The sequence below is a fragment of the Dendropsophus ebraccatus genome, chromosome 6, assembly GCF_027789765.1.
Source record: "Dendropsophus ebraccatus isolate aDenEbr1 chromosome 6, aDenEbr1.pat, whole genome shotgun sequence".
Classification (NCBI taxonomy): domain Eukaryota; kingdom Metazoa; phylum Chordata; class Amphibia; order Anura; family Hylidae; genus Dendropsophus; species Dendropsophus ebraccatus.
This window is the reverse complement of record NC_091459.1, coordinates 72,971,677-72,986,115: the sequence shown is the minus strand read 5'-3', so window position 1 is coordinate 72,986,115 and position 14,439 is coordinate 72,971,677. Positions and strand designations below refer to the sequence as shown.

General features: G+C 43.9%; 1 protein-coding gene across 2 annotated transcripts in view; it reads right to left on the bottom strand.

Annotated features, from left to right (window-relative positions):
- TBL1XR1 (TBL1X/Y related 1) overlaps positions 1-14,439 on the bottom strand; it is a 150,141-nt gene that overhangs the window by 15,519 nt on the left and 120,183 nt on the right. For both annotated transcript variants that reach the window (XM_069975165.1, XM_069975166.1), the window contains exons 7-12: positions 13,461-13,593; positions 12,546-12,687; positions 11,950-12,013; positions 7,843-7,940; positions 4,618-4,678; positions 4,240-4,361 (exon numbers count right to left, since the gene is read on the bottom strand). In XM_069975165.1, the coding sequence (XP_069831266.1) occupies positions 4,240-4,361; positions 4,618-4,678; positions 7,843-7,940; positions 11,950-12,013; positions 12,546-12,687; positions 13,461-13,593 (620 nt within the window). The remainder of the gene's footprint in view (positions 1-4,239; positions 4,362-4,617; positions 4,679-7,842; positions 7,941-11,949; positions 12,014-12,545; positions 12,688-13,460; positions 13,594-14,439) is intronic.

Here is a 14,439-nt window from a genome sequence, read left to right as displayed (position 1 = left end):
ATACCCCATATGTGGCCCTATTGCGCTATTTGACGCAACCACAAACCTCAGATACAAAGGAGTGCCTAGTGAATTTTAACGCCTCCGTTATATTTGGTCATTTTTGACTGTACCACTTCAGGTTGGCAGAGGCTCTGGGGTGCCAAAACCTAAAAAAAAAAACCCTCATGGGAGACCATTTAGAAAACTACACCCCTCAAGGAATGTAACAAGGGGTGCGGTGAGCATTTGGACCCCACAGGTGCTTCACAGATTTTCAGAACAATGTGGCGTGAAAAAAGAAAAATTTATTTTTTACACTAAAACGTTGTTCTAGCCTTCATTTTTTCATTTTCACAAAAGGGATAAAAGGAATAAAAACCCAAAAACCGTGTAGCGCAGTTTCTCCCGAGTACGGAAATACCCCACATGTGAACATAAAGTGCCAAGTGGGCGCAGGAGGAGCCTCTAAAGGGAAGGAGCGCCAATTGGCCTTTGCAAGCTGGATTTTACTGGAATGGATTTTAAGGGTCATGTCGCACTTACAGAGCCCTCGTGCTGCCAAAACACTGGAAACCCCCAACAAGAGATCCCATTCTGGAAACCCCTCAAGAAATCTAACAAGGGGTGCAGTGAGCAAATGGACCCCACTGGTGACGGGCACAAATGTGGAACAATGTGACGTGAAAGGGAAAATTTTCATTTTTTCACTTTCACGGCACAAATGTGCCCGTTATCAAGGGGTCCATATCCTCATTGCATCACTTGTTAGATTACTTGAGGGGTGTAGTTTCCAGAATGGGGTCACTTTTGAGGGTTTCCAGTGTTTTGGCAGAATGAGTGTACCCTTGTAGAATTTCACGCCATACCGTCATCTCTTATTGGGACGGTACTGGCAGAAAAGACGTGTCTGGGGGGCAGCGTACGCTACCCCCAGACACGTCACTGGATGATGAGGATGAGGATGAAGATGAATGGAGGAAAAAAGGATCCCCCCCATTGATCCTCACTGGCTGTTTTGGTGTCGAAGGAAATAACAACGTATGCGTCCGACAACAAAAAAAAACACCCTGGGGGCCATTTTTATATGGGGATTGGTATATGGGGTATGTAAATGTGTAGTGGTGTAGTGTAAAACTTTATTCAGTGTAGTGTAATGGTGTTTTTTACATGTTTTTTTTAACTTCAAGTATAAAAAAAAAAACCTACGCCAAGAAAGGAGTTGCCGATAAATGCCGCACTTATCAGCAGACCGTGGCTGTAGGATATAGGAAAAACATCCTACGCCAAAAAGGAGGAGTTGCTGATCAGCGGCGCACTAACGTGCGATGCTGATCAGCACTCAGCGGCGATAGGGTGCGGAAAATAAAAATAAAAATTGGGGGGAGGGGGAAACACAACAACTTTCTTCAACCCTATAGCTACTGATATGTGTATTATATACACACTTATCAGCCGCTAGGGGACAGTAGAACGCAAATTCCGGAAAAGGCCGAAGTTTGGCAACGCTGGAGCCGATGATTGCCGAAGGGGACTGCGGGAAAAAGCCGAAGACGCCGACGAAGACGCGACCGGGACCCGGAAGACGCTGGATCAGGTGAGTATGGGTCAATACCTGCTGTGGACACCTCAGCTACCTAGCTGAGGTGTCCACAGCAGGTATTTAACCCTTTCTTGGGGTACTTATATCGCAGTGATCGGCCGGCCGATAACGACAATCGGGGCGTGGCACCGTGGCCACCATTACTTTTAACAGTAATGGCGGTCGGTGCCGTTCTCGGACAGCACCGACCGCCATTGCTTTCCGGGCCATCGGGTCACCTATGACCCGGAAAGCTGTAGATCGCCACTACTGGCTCATCTGAATTGATCAGAATTGATCAGTTAATAACCCCCCGTGCCGACAAGCAGGTATGGCCTGCTATACATTATAGCAGGCCATCTTCCCCGATCGCTGCGTGTGTACACGCAGCAATCGGGGAAACCGCGGGCGTAAATGTACGCCCGTTTGCGTTAAGGCATAGCCTTTGGGGGCGTACATTTACGCCCGCGGTCGTTAAGGGGTTAAAAGGACCAGCTAACATCGTTTCAGTGATTGCTCCATTAACACAGGTGTGGGTGTTGATGAGGACAGGGCTGGAGATCAATCTGTCATGATTAAGTAAGAATGACACCACTGGACACTTTAAAAGGAGGCTGGTGCTTGGCATCATTGTTTCTCTTCTGTTAACCATGGTTATCTCTAAAGAAACATGTGCAGTCATCATTGCACTGGACAAAAATGGCCTAACAGGAAAGAGTATCGCAGCTAGAAAGATTGCACCTCAGTCAACAATCTATCGCATGATCAAGAACCATTTTGGTTCCATTGTAGCCTAAAAGGTTCCAGGGCTCCCAAGAAAGACCAGCAAGCACCAGGATCGTCTCTTAAAAGTGTTTCAGCTGCGGGATCGGGCTACTAGCAGTGCAGAGCTTGCTCAGGAATGGCAGCAGGCAGGTGTGAGTGCATCTGCACGCACTGTGAGGCGGAGACTCTTGGAGCAAGGCCTGGTCTCAAGGAGGGCAGCAAAGAAGCCACTTCTCTCTAGAAAAAACATCAGGGACAGACTGATATTCTGCAAAAGGTACAGGGAGTGGACTGCTGAGGACTGGGGTAAAGTAATTTTCTCTGATGAATCCCCTTTCCGATTGTTTGGGACATCTGGAAAACAGCTTATTTGGAGAAGACGAGGTGAGCGCTACCACCAGTCTTGTCTCATGCCAACTGTAAACTATTCATGTGTGGGGTTGCTTCTCAGCTAAGGGAATCGGCTCTCACAGTCTTGCCTAAAAACACAGCCATAAATAAAGAATGGTACCAGAATGTCCTCCAAGAGCAATTTCTCCCAACCGTCCAAGAGCAGTTTGGCGATCAACAATTGCTTTATGGCAAGGTGCTCCATCATGCTGGAAAAGGCAAAGTGATAACTAAATGGCTCAGGGAACAAAACAGAGATTTTGGGTCCATGGTCTGCAAACTCCCCAGATCTTAATCCAATAGAGAACTTGTGGTTAATCATCAAGAGACGGGTGGACAATCAAAAAATAAATTCTCACAAAATGCAAGCATTGTTTGTGCAAGAATGGACTGCTATTAGTCAGGATTTGGTCCAGAAGTTGATCGAGAGCATGCCAGGGAGAATTGCAGAGGTCCTGAAGAAGAAGGGTCAACACTGCAAATATTGACTTAAAGAGGACCTGTCACCCCCCGCGCCGGGGTGACAGGCTCTCGACCCCCAGCTAGATCCCCTTATAGTTACCTCATGTCGCCGAGTCCCGCTGCCGGAGCCGGTCCCGGGTCGGAGATATCCCGGTGAGAAGCCGGCGCGCGATGTGGAGATGGGTCCAGCGCCCATAGAGAATGAATGGAGCCGGACTCATCTCTGCTGCGCGCGCACGGCTCCATTCATTCTCTATGGACGCCGGACCCATCTCCACGGGACATCTCCGTCCGGGACCGGCTCCGGCAGCAGGACTCAGCGACATGAGCTAACTATAAGGGGATCTATCTGGGGTCGGGAGCCTGTCACCCCGGCGCAGGGGGCGACAGGTCTCCTTTAACTCATTCTGTCAATATAAGCTTGTGTTACTCATAATATGATTGCAATTATATTTCTGTATGTGATAAAAACATCTGACAGACACACATAAAAACCAGAGGGCAGCAGATCACGTGAAAATATAATATTTGTGTCATTCTCAAAACTTTTGGCCATGACTGTATACTGCATAGACATATACAGCTGGAATCCGTGACGAACACCAACTGTCAGTTACCGGGATTGGCGTTACCTCTGATGTCACTTGTCACTTCTTCAAGTGGAGAGCAGCGGCAGCGGAGGAGCGTCCGCTCTCCCATAGAGAAGCAGTCACACTGAGGCAGGCGGAATTCCGCTAGTTTTACTCAGTGTGAAGTAACATACCATGAAACATCCTTTAGGCTCTTTCCACTTATGCATCAGAGCTTTCATTGCAGATTCAGTGATACTTCAAGTAGATGCCCTGTCCTTCCCATCAAACAGAACCCACAGAAAGATAATAGTGTCTGTCACAGTGGAAATGTCCACTGAGTGACAAAATCAGCAGAGTTTATGTTTCTATTACACATGGAAACCGCAAGAGCGTTGCTACAATACTTAGCCTAGGTCACTAGCTAAACATACATTTTGCAGTGAGATGTGACAATTAAAGCAATCATAAAAACCACAGAGTAACACTTACTGTGTGTCCCTGGAATGTTTTTATTGGCCTGTCTTGTCCCAATTTGCAGACATGGATGCACATGTCTGTGCTACACGATGCAAATGTATTGTTACTTTGCCAGTCCACATCTAATGCTGGTGCTGTAATACACAATAAGAACACTTTAACAACTCCACATTATCCACATGCTGAATTATGCTTTGTGCACAGCTTAAGGGGGAAGTGCACAAAAAAAAAAAGTTCTCCTCAATGTTCCTTTTAGTTTGTGAAGACATGGTGCTACCATTATACAGACAGCCATTTTACAGGTGTTGTGTAAATGCACATTACTGCACAGTGACTGACCCTTCCCTGGTCATAAGAGTCTATTGCAGACAGACCCAGTAGCATAATTACCAGAATGGAAAGGAAACTGCTGTTTTGCTTCCCCTGTGTGTGCGTCCCAGATTATTGTAGTCTGTGAAGAAAACACAAAACCTGGTGAAAATAGTAACCAAACAACCTTACAGTTGACCTCATCAGGTAGTCATTTCTCCCCCTTTGAGCATGACAACTTACACAGTTTATACTGTATACATTATTTATTCTGCACCAGTTCTGTGTTAGGGTAGGTTTACATGTACTGTATACATTACAAAAGAGGATAGTGTAAATAAATATAAACTTAATACGGCATCAAATACCCAGCATCTACAGTACGTGTTAAGATACCCTTAAAGGGGTTGTCTGTGAAACAGGCTTTAGCCCATATATCTCATTCATCACATGCCTTATATGCCTTCTGAGGCATGGATTCAAAGGAAACATGCATTGGGGAGCAGAAGGCTTCAGCAAATTTCTGCTACCCGGACAACCCCTTAAACCTCTTAAGGACGGAGCCAATTTTCGTTTTTTCCTCCTTGTGTTTTAAAAGGCCATAGCACTTGCATTTTTTCACCTAGAGACCCACATGAGCCCTTACTTTTTTGCGGCACTAATTGTCCTTTGAAATAACAGACTCAATTTTTGCATAAAATATGCTGCGAAAGTAGAAAAAAAATTATATGCGCAGTGAAATTTTAAACAAAAAAAATTTTTCTTGTTTTTTTTTTCCCCCCCGTGTTTAAGCCGTTTGTCCTATGGAAAAAACTGACATGATATATATTTTCCTCAAGTCGGTATGATTAAAACGATATGCAGCTTGCATAACTTTTATATAATTTGATGGCTTTTAAAAAATAAAACCTTGTACAGAAAAAAAACATTCCTTAAAATTGCTCTATTCCCATGCTTATAGCGCTTTTATCCTTTGGTCTATGGGGCTGATTGAGGTACCATATTTTGCGCTATGATGTGTTCTTTCTATCGGTACCTTGATTGCGTATAAGCAACTTTTTGATCGCTTTTCATTACAATGTTTCTGGATTTGATCCGACCAAAAATGTGCAATTTTTGCACTTTGAGGGGTCTTCGCGCTTAGGCCGTTTACTGTGCAAAATCAGGAATGTGATAAATAGTCTGCGCGATTACGCACGCGGCGATATCAAACATGTTTATTTATTTATAAAAAGGGAAAAGGGGGGTGAGTCAGACTTTTATTAAGGGAGGTTTTTTTTTTTTTTTTTATTAATAAAGACTTTTTTTTTTTTTTTTTTTTTTTTAACTTATACAGTAATAAGAAGTCCCCCTGGGGGCCTTCTAATACAACTACACTGATCTTTCATAGAGATCCCGCCACTGAACACCAGGGATGGGCTGCAAATAACACTGTTAGATGCAGCTGTCATGTTTGACAGCTGCATCTGTGTTAATTAGCGGTAGTGGCGATCGGCTGCTCCGGCTAACAGCTGCGGTCCCGTGCTGCAGATAGCAGTCGGGATAGCGGCAGTTCAGAGCGGGGTCGCGGCGCAGGCCCCCTCTGAACTCCTCTTTCGGGCATATGCAGTACGGGTACAGCATATGTCCTTAAGAGGTTAAAGGGGAAGTCTGGCTAAAATTTTTATTAAAGTATTGTATTGCCCCTCAAAAGTTATACAAATCACCAATATACATTTATTACAGGAAATGCACATAACATGATTTTTCCCTGCACTTACTACTGCATCAAGGCTTTACTTTCTGGATAAAATGGTGATGTCACAACCTGACTCCCAGAGCAGTGCGGGCTGTGGCTGCTGGAGAGGAGATGATGGCAGAGGGATGCTCAGTGTCCCTCCAGTGCCCTGTGTCCCTCAGTGTCCCCCTGCCATCATCCTCTACAGCATCCACAGCCTGCACAGCTCTGGGAGTCGGGTCGTGACATCACCATTTTATCCAGGAAGTGAAGCCTTGATGCAGTAGTAAGTGCAGGGGAAAAAGCACGTTATGTGCATTTCCCATAACAACTGTATAACTTTTCAGGAGAAATACAATACTTTAATAAAAATTTTCACCGGACGTCTCCTTTAAGTCTGTGCTTCAATTCAATTCACACATATCAGTGTTATTGGGAAATCAGAAAGCTTGTTGTCAAAAAGCTTAGGCCATGCTGAAAAAAACTGCTCAGAACAAAAGAACTAGGATTATTGGCTTTCTCAACAGTTTACTGTACAGTGTCTATTATAGTCAACCAGCCATATGAGTTATTTGTACTAACTTTAGACAAGTCAAAAGTTATTACGTGCAACAGGTCTCACTGCAATCCCAACATACAGCCAGAGGGGAAAGCGTAGCAGTGAGCTGCACAACCCTAGTGGGAGGAAAGCTGGGCCCCTCTATGACGCGGCTCCATAAGAATCAAAGAGGGGTGAGGGTTTCCTCCCATTGAGGGCAGGTCAGCCTGCCTCCAGTGCTTCACCCCTGGCCGGTGCCCAGGAATAGAATGGCACTGTACGCGGTTTCCCTGTGCCAGCGCCGTTCTATTCATGTGCAAACCTAAAGCGAATGTAATGATGGAGACACTGAGACAACAAGGAAAGCTAATAAAGAAAAGTGAATACATAATAAGAAAAGTGAATACATATTGGACTTCCTATACGCACGCGCTCCAAAAGGGATGATTGACAGGCAGAGAGGCCAGTAACGGACTTCTCTGCCTGTCATTCATCCCCTCAGAGCACGCTGACAGACAGAGCACGGTGACTAGATACGGTCGAGAGCCGCCCAGATGTCTACCTCCCCGCCTCTGCCTGTCATGCGCATGGGGGATTAAAGTGCTTTCTTCAGTTACACAGCTCCTGCTGCAGCCGCGGTCTGTATGTACTGCGGCTGCTGCAGGAGCTGTATACAGCAGTTCAGGGAACCATATCAGCTGATTGGGGATTCTTAAAGGGAACCAATCTCTTAGAGTAGATAACATTTACAAAATCATCTCGCTTCTTGGAGGTCATTTGATTCATTAGTCATTAAGCAATGCTCAGAATACTCTGTAGAGGATCCGCTGGAAAACTGAACACTTCCAGTTCCCCCACAGACTAAAGCTTAAAGCTAAGTGGTGACAAAGCAAGGGCATACTTTGTGATCAACTTACAGTCAAGGAACACCTGTAACAAGTAGTTGTGAAGAATCCCTTGAATGCTGAAACCACATCTCTGACAAAACGTTAGGCCTTTACACGTGGTTAAAGTTAGCTAAATTATACTTCGTGGTATGGAAAAAAATTACCTTATCAACACCTGCACTTAAAATAAAGTTTCCTTTCTTGTTCCACTTTAATGCAAATATGGGTCCTTTATGTTGACCCAAGGTGCTTGCAAGGTTTCCTGCACGGTAAAGAAACATTATTCAGACAAAACCGTGGTAGAGATATTTCAAACAGCGGATATTATACATATCACATTAACCCATTTTAGAAAATAAATAAGAACAGCAATGATATTTACAATGGACCCATGGCTTCTTTAGAAATCTAATGAAAAATGTGTAGACTAGAGATGAGCGAACCTGGTTCGGGTTTGAGTCCATCCGAACCCGAACGTTCGGCATTTGATTAGTGGCGGCTGCTGAACTTGGATAAAGCTCTAAGGTTGTCTGGAAAACATGGATACAGCCAATGACTATATCCATGTTTTCCACATAGACTTAGGGCTTTATCCAAGTTCAGCAGCTACCGCTAATCAAATGCCGAAAGTTCGGGTTCAGATGGACTCTAGCATGCTCAAGGTTTGCTCATCTCTAGTGGAGACCAACATAAAAAAAACCTGTCTGGTCCTTTAGAAGATTAGTGGGTGCTATGAGCAGCCGTCTCACATACTAAAGAAGAGAAGAGCTGAAGCATATAAACTTTACACGTCAATGTAAATTTACATTGCTTTATTAATATGGCTAAACAGATAAAAACACCTAAAACAAGGAAAAAATCCTGCATATCCCTAGGTTGCCAGATGTGCACCCCATACTGTTGTGGAGTAACAGATACACTCCCAAAATGGACTGGGCCCCAGCAAAGTTAGTCATATAAACATACACACAGTAATGCACACATGCAATGTAGCAGTAATAGGAAACAAATACGACCTGAGGCCCCTGTATGGGCATATTTATGTTATTACTGCTAAATTGAATGTCCATTTTGGGAGTGTATTTGCTGCTCCACAGCAGTACGGGGTGCACATAAAGCAACCTAGGGATGTGCAGGATCTTTTGCTTGTTTTAAGTGTTTTTATCTGTTCAGCCATATCAATAATGCTATATTAAAGGGGTAGTGCGGCGCTAAACATTTATTCACATACATAGCACACATTACAAAGTTATACAACTTTATAATGTGTGTTATGTATGTGAATGGCCCCCTTCCCAGTGTCGTCCCCCCCCCCCCCCCAAAGTTAGACCCGGAAGTGTGGTGCATTATACTTACCACATTCGTCATCAGCTGCTCAGCCGCGATTGGCTGAGCATAACTGTGCTCAGCCAATCGCAGGTGAGCAGCTAATGACGCGGCAGAGGGGGGCCGGCATGTTTTTTCCTCCTCGTGTATATAAGGCCATAGCACTTGCATTTTTCCACCTAGGGACCGAGATGAGCCCTTATTTTTTGCGCCACTAATTGTACTTTGCAATGGCAGATGTAATTTTTGGCTAAAATATGCTGTGAAACCAGAAAAAAAATGTTGTGTGGTGAAATTGAAAAAAATAAAACAAAACAAAAAAAACCCTATTTTTATATTTGGGGGGGTTTTTGTTTTCACGCTGTTCGCCCCAGGGTATAACTGACTGGTTATACATGTTCCTCAAGTTGTTACGATTACAACGATATGTGACTTGTATAACTTTTATTTTATTTGATGGCTTTTAAAAAAATAAAACCTTTTAAAAAAAATATATGTTCCTTAAAGTGTCACTGTCATTATAACATAAAAAAGTAAACTCTCTTTTAGCTAACAGCCTGTCTCCTGTAGAGTGTACACCTCAAATTTGGCGCCATTCTGATGTTCCTAAGTGTAGATATAGCCCTGTTTGTGCTGCTCACCTATCTGCATTTGGTCTTTCTGGAGGGGGCGTGTCAGTCCTCTGATGACATCACCTGTCAGCTGATGCTGAGGAGGAGTCTCGGGAGTGAGCACAGCCAGTCAGCCTCCAGTCCACACCCCTATACAGCTCCTCAGCCAATCAGCTTTCAGCACATTCTGTGTGTGTGTAAGTGATTTTCTATAGAAGAGAACGGCTCTCCAGCTCTTCTGAAATCTGAAACCAACGTCCCTGAATCCTTCCTCCCCCAGTCTTCCCTGAATAAAGCTATACACATCTCCTTTACCTGCCCGTGCTGTCTCTAAGCAGACAGCACGTATATACAGCATTCTTCACAGCCTCCCCATCCAGTGTCATGTCAGCCTGCTGTACAGCCCTGTCTGTCTGTGCTGTCTGTAAGCAATGAGCAAGGCTGCACAGCATTGGAGAGCGCGCTCCTGTAGGCTGTCAATCAAATGACAGGGGGGAGGGACGGGGGAGGGACTGTCAGGAATCTGACTGTTTTTCTAAATCAGTCTGTCAGGAATTTTAGATTTCAACCAGTGGAGGGTAAAATAGGAAAAAACGCCCCCTGGTGGAGAAAATGTATAGCCATGAATTACAGGGTGTTAACATGAAAATAAAAAAAGGAAAAATAGTAGAAAAAGGATTATAATTAATTTATCTATTAGTTAAAAAAAATTATAACGACAGTGACACTTTAAAATTTCTCTACTACCATGCTTATAACGCTTTTATCCTTTGGTCTATGGGGCTGTTTGAGGTGTCATTTTTGCGCCATGATGTGTGTTTTCTATCGGTACCTTGTTTGCGCATAAGTGACTTTTTGATCACTTTCTATTACAGCTTAGCGAATTTTGATGCAATCAAAAATGCGCAATTTTGCACTTTGGAATTTTTTACGCTTATGCTATTTACCGTGCAAGATTAGGAATGTTATAATTTAATAGTTCAGGCGATTATACATGCGGCGATACCAAATCTGTTTGTTTATTTGTATTTATAAAATGGGGAAGAGAGAGGGTGATTTTTTTTTTTTACACAAATACTAGAAGTCCCCCTGAGGGAATTCTAGTATTACTACACTGATCTCTCACAGAGATCTATGCAGTATCGATATACTGCATAGATCCATGGGATCAGTGCTCTATTGCTTTCCGAAAGCAATAGAGTGCCGAGCCGCAATCAGGGGTATTATGGCACAGACCCCGGCCGAGTGAGGATATAGGGATCGCATGCGATCCACCCACTAGACCACCAGGGAAGGCAGACATCAAGTATTTAGATGCAGCTAAATACTGTTCTGATTATCAGCTGGTCTCTCCTCACTTCTTGTATAAGCTCTGTTACTCTGTCATGCCCACTCTACACTCCCCTCTCCTCCTTGTCCAGCCCACTCAGCCAAGCCTTGCTGTTTGTCCCACCCCCTGACAGTTACCACCCTCCTAGTGCTTAGCCTGTATTCCAGCCACCTACATCCTCTGTGGCATCACTTGTAGTGTAAAATGGTAAATTACACTGACAAATCACCACATACTATACACAGCCCCCCCGCCCTCTCCTCTCCTTCTGGTCACAGCTCACACTGTCTTCCCAGTGAGCCTGCACCAGCCTTTCATGCTTTGTCCCCCCTGCAGCCCCCACCTCATACGTTACTGGTCACAGCACACACTGAGGTCTACTCAGTGAGCCTGCACATTCTGTCATGTTCTTTCCCCCCTGCAGCCCCCACCTCATCCCGTTCTGATCACAGCTCACATGGAGCTCCCAGCCTGTCATGCTCTCTTCCTCAGCCCCCACCTCATTCCGTTCTCCCCCCTGCTGCCCCCACCTCATCAGCGTTCTGGTCATAGCTCACACAGAGCTCCTAGCCTGCCTGCTCCAGTCCTCCATGCTCCCCCCCCCCCCCTGCAGCACCCACCTCATCCAGTCTTGATCCCTGCACAGAACGGGTGCCTCTACACAGGAGGGAGGCATCTGTTTGAATATGCATGAGGCTGGGAGGCGTGCCAGCAGCTCAGAGGAACGCCCTGAACGTGACGTGGTCGGCCCCACATCACGACCCAAGGTGCAGCCCGGAACCCTGCACTCGTGACGTCAGCACAGAATGCGGAAGTAAGCTACTTCCGGTGGCTGGAGACCCAGGGAAAAGTGTGGTAAGGGGCCATAATCAGAAATTAGTGTACATTAAGAAGTTATATAACTTCTTATGTGGGGAGGAAGTGGGGGGAAAAAATTTTCACCGGACTTCTCCTTTAAGACCACACCAATACAAGTAGACTTTAATGCAGAATGAATATCCTACCATCTTTTGTCCATATTCTTGCAAAGCCGTCATAAGACCCGGTGGCTAGAAGTGTTCCTTCACTCTATCAAAGAGAAAATGCAAAAGTAAATATATAAAGACCTTTGGCAAATACATACTTGCTAAAAAAAAATCTCCCATCTTTATAATAAGTAACATGACATTTTTAGAGAGAACATAGTGCTACTAGAGTAACACCAGCTATAACATAGTGTGACACTACTTCTAACGTGTGATATAGATAAAGGGACCTGGCACTGAACTCAGTGACATCTCGTCATTGTAATGAACAAAGTGTGTTTTATGGATCTTCAAATACAGCATCACAAGATATCTTCCACTGTAGCCAAATGAGAGGTTCGGTAACAAACTGTACAAGTGATTTGGTTATTTACACACCCCTTGCATGGCCTGTTGGCTGGATCACAGCTGAGCTCCTGGGTGTAACCCTTAGGCTTCCCAGTGGTGGCTACAGTATCATTAGGACATGTTTACCATATAGATTATAGAACCACACTCTATTTAGGACTACACTATGGCATATATTTGCATCAGGTCAATTTTTATTCATTATAAAATTAAACAAGTAAACTTACATTCCAATCTAAAGATGTTACATCCTTGTTGCTAGGAACATCTTGCCCCCCTTCTCGTATACAGTGTCTAAGCACCAGCTGTGTTGATCCACTCGTACTGTTTTCACTAAGATTCCATATCCTGGCTGTTGAATCTCCTGACCTATCAAAGTAGAAAATCAACAAAAACAGATCATGTGATTTTTTTTTTCCCCCCTTTAAAAGCCACAATTCAGCCAAATCGAATTCTTGTGTTCAGACAGGAGATAATGTGGCTCTACCTAAAGTGGACATGAAGAGATTCACACTTGTTAAAGCATTACTACAAAGTTGTATGAAGTAGTGCAGCCCTGTGAACATTAAAGCATGCAAATTCCTGATTAAAGCAGCCATTGCTTCCACTCCATGCAACATATAACCCTGCATTATGATACTGTGGCCTTCTGAATAGGGCTGCTCTAAAGTAATTTCTCAAATAACTTTGTAGTTACGCTAACATAGTAAATGGAATATCAATGGGTGACTTAGTTTGCAAGAAACATCATCCATATTGTGTGTGTATTTACATGCCACATTTTGTTATGAGACGTAACATCTTTTGTTAGCAACTAGTGACATCAGCAACACGTATAGTTACACGTAGAAATGGTTGCCAATTGATAATATTCTCAACCATTTCAACTACTGCATCCCCTTAAATGGATTAAGGGGATGCTGATATCTGAAGTCCACGAAAAGTGGAGGCACGCAAGACCTCCTATTGAAAGACATAGCAGATGGGATTCGGCACAGAGTCTGAGGGTGGGGGTTCTGAGCAAGATCTCTGTGCCGATTCCATAGTGTGAACAGGCCCTTATGGTGCCAACAATCTTGGCTAGTTTTGGAAAGATTTAAATTGATTGGTTAGGCTATTGTAAGGTGTATAAAGAAGCCTACCCTGAGGCTAGCAGATCACTAACTGGATTCCAGGCACAAATAAACACTTCTGACTCATGCCCCCGTAAAACTACTGCCTTGCTGGATGGTATTTCTACATCTCCATCAACTTCCATCATGTCAGTGTGGTTATCTGTAAGAAAAAATAAAAATAAAAAAGTAATCGATTGCAACCTAAGAAAATTAGGATATTTTACAAAATTGTAGGAAACATTCTTTAGGGAGCTTTTTACATACCATTTAAATAATCCAAGAAATAAAAGAAGTGGAACTCACCACTCTCTTGAAGTGATGGTTTATTAGTTACTTAGGGTGAAACAAACATTCCAACATCTATGTTGGCTATAGGAGGCAAGGATGCTTGAACACAGAAATAGCTAAGTAGAAGCTGTTTTGCATGAATGCACGTTTTTTCTTGTCTATGGAAGCACACATACACATGAAACAGCTGCTACCCACCTATGTCCATGCATAAGCTTCCTTGCCCACTACAGCATTGCTGTTGGAATGTTTGTTTCATTCTAAATACCTAATAAACAGTCCCTTCAAGAGAGCGACGAGCACCCTGTTTATTATTCATGCTAAAAGGAGTTGGATGCATCACCGTAGTGACACCAGGCTGCCTTGTACAGAAAAAGTGACTGCATAGAGATTGAGAGGAGTAGTGCCGATCGCTCTCTTACACACCAACCCACCCACTGCGGTTAGCAATTGCGTTAATGACACTTTAAAGCATACCTATCATTTAACTTCGGGTCCTATTACACAGGCCGATGGGGGCCCTATAATATCTGTAAACGAGCGCCGATCTACTAGATTGGCGCTCGTTTACTGGGCCTATTAAATGGCATGATAATTGTTTAACAAGGGCTGCATGGAGTTTTTCAACGTATCTTGCAACGCTGGACAAATAATAAGAACACTTTTAAGAGGGTTTTCAGATTTAGAAATATATGTATCCCCTATCCATGGTATAGGG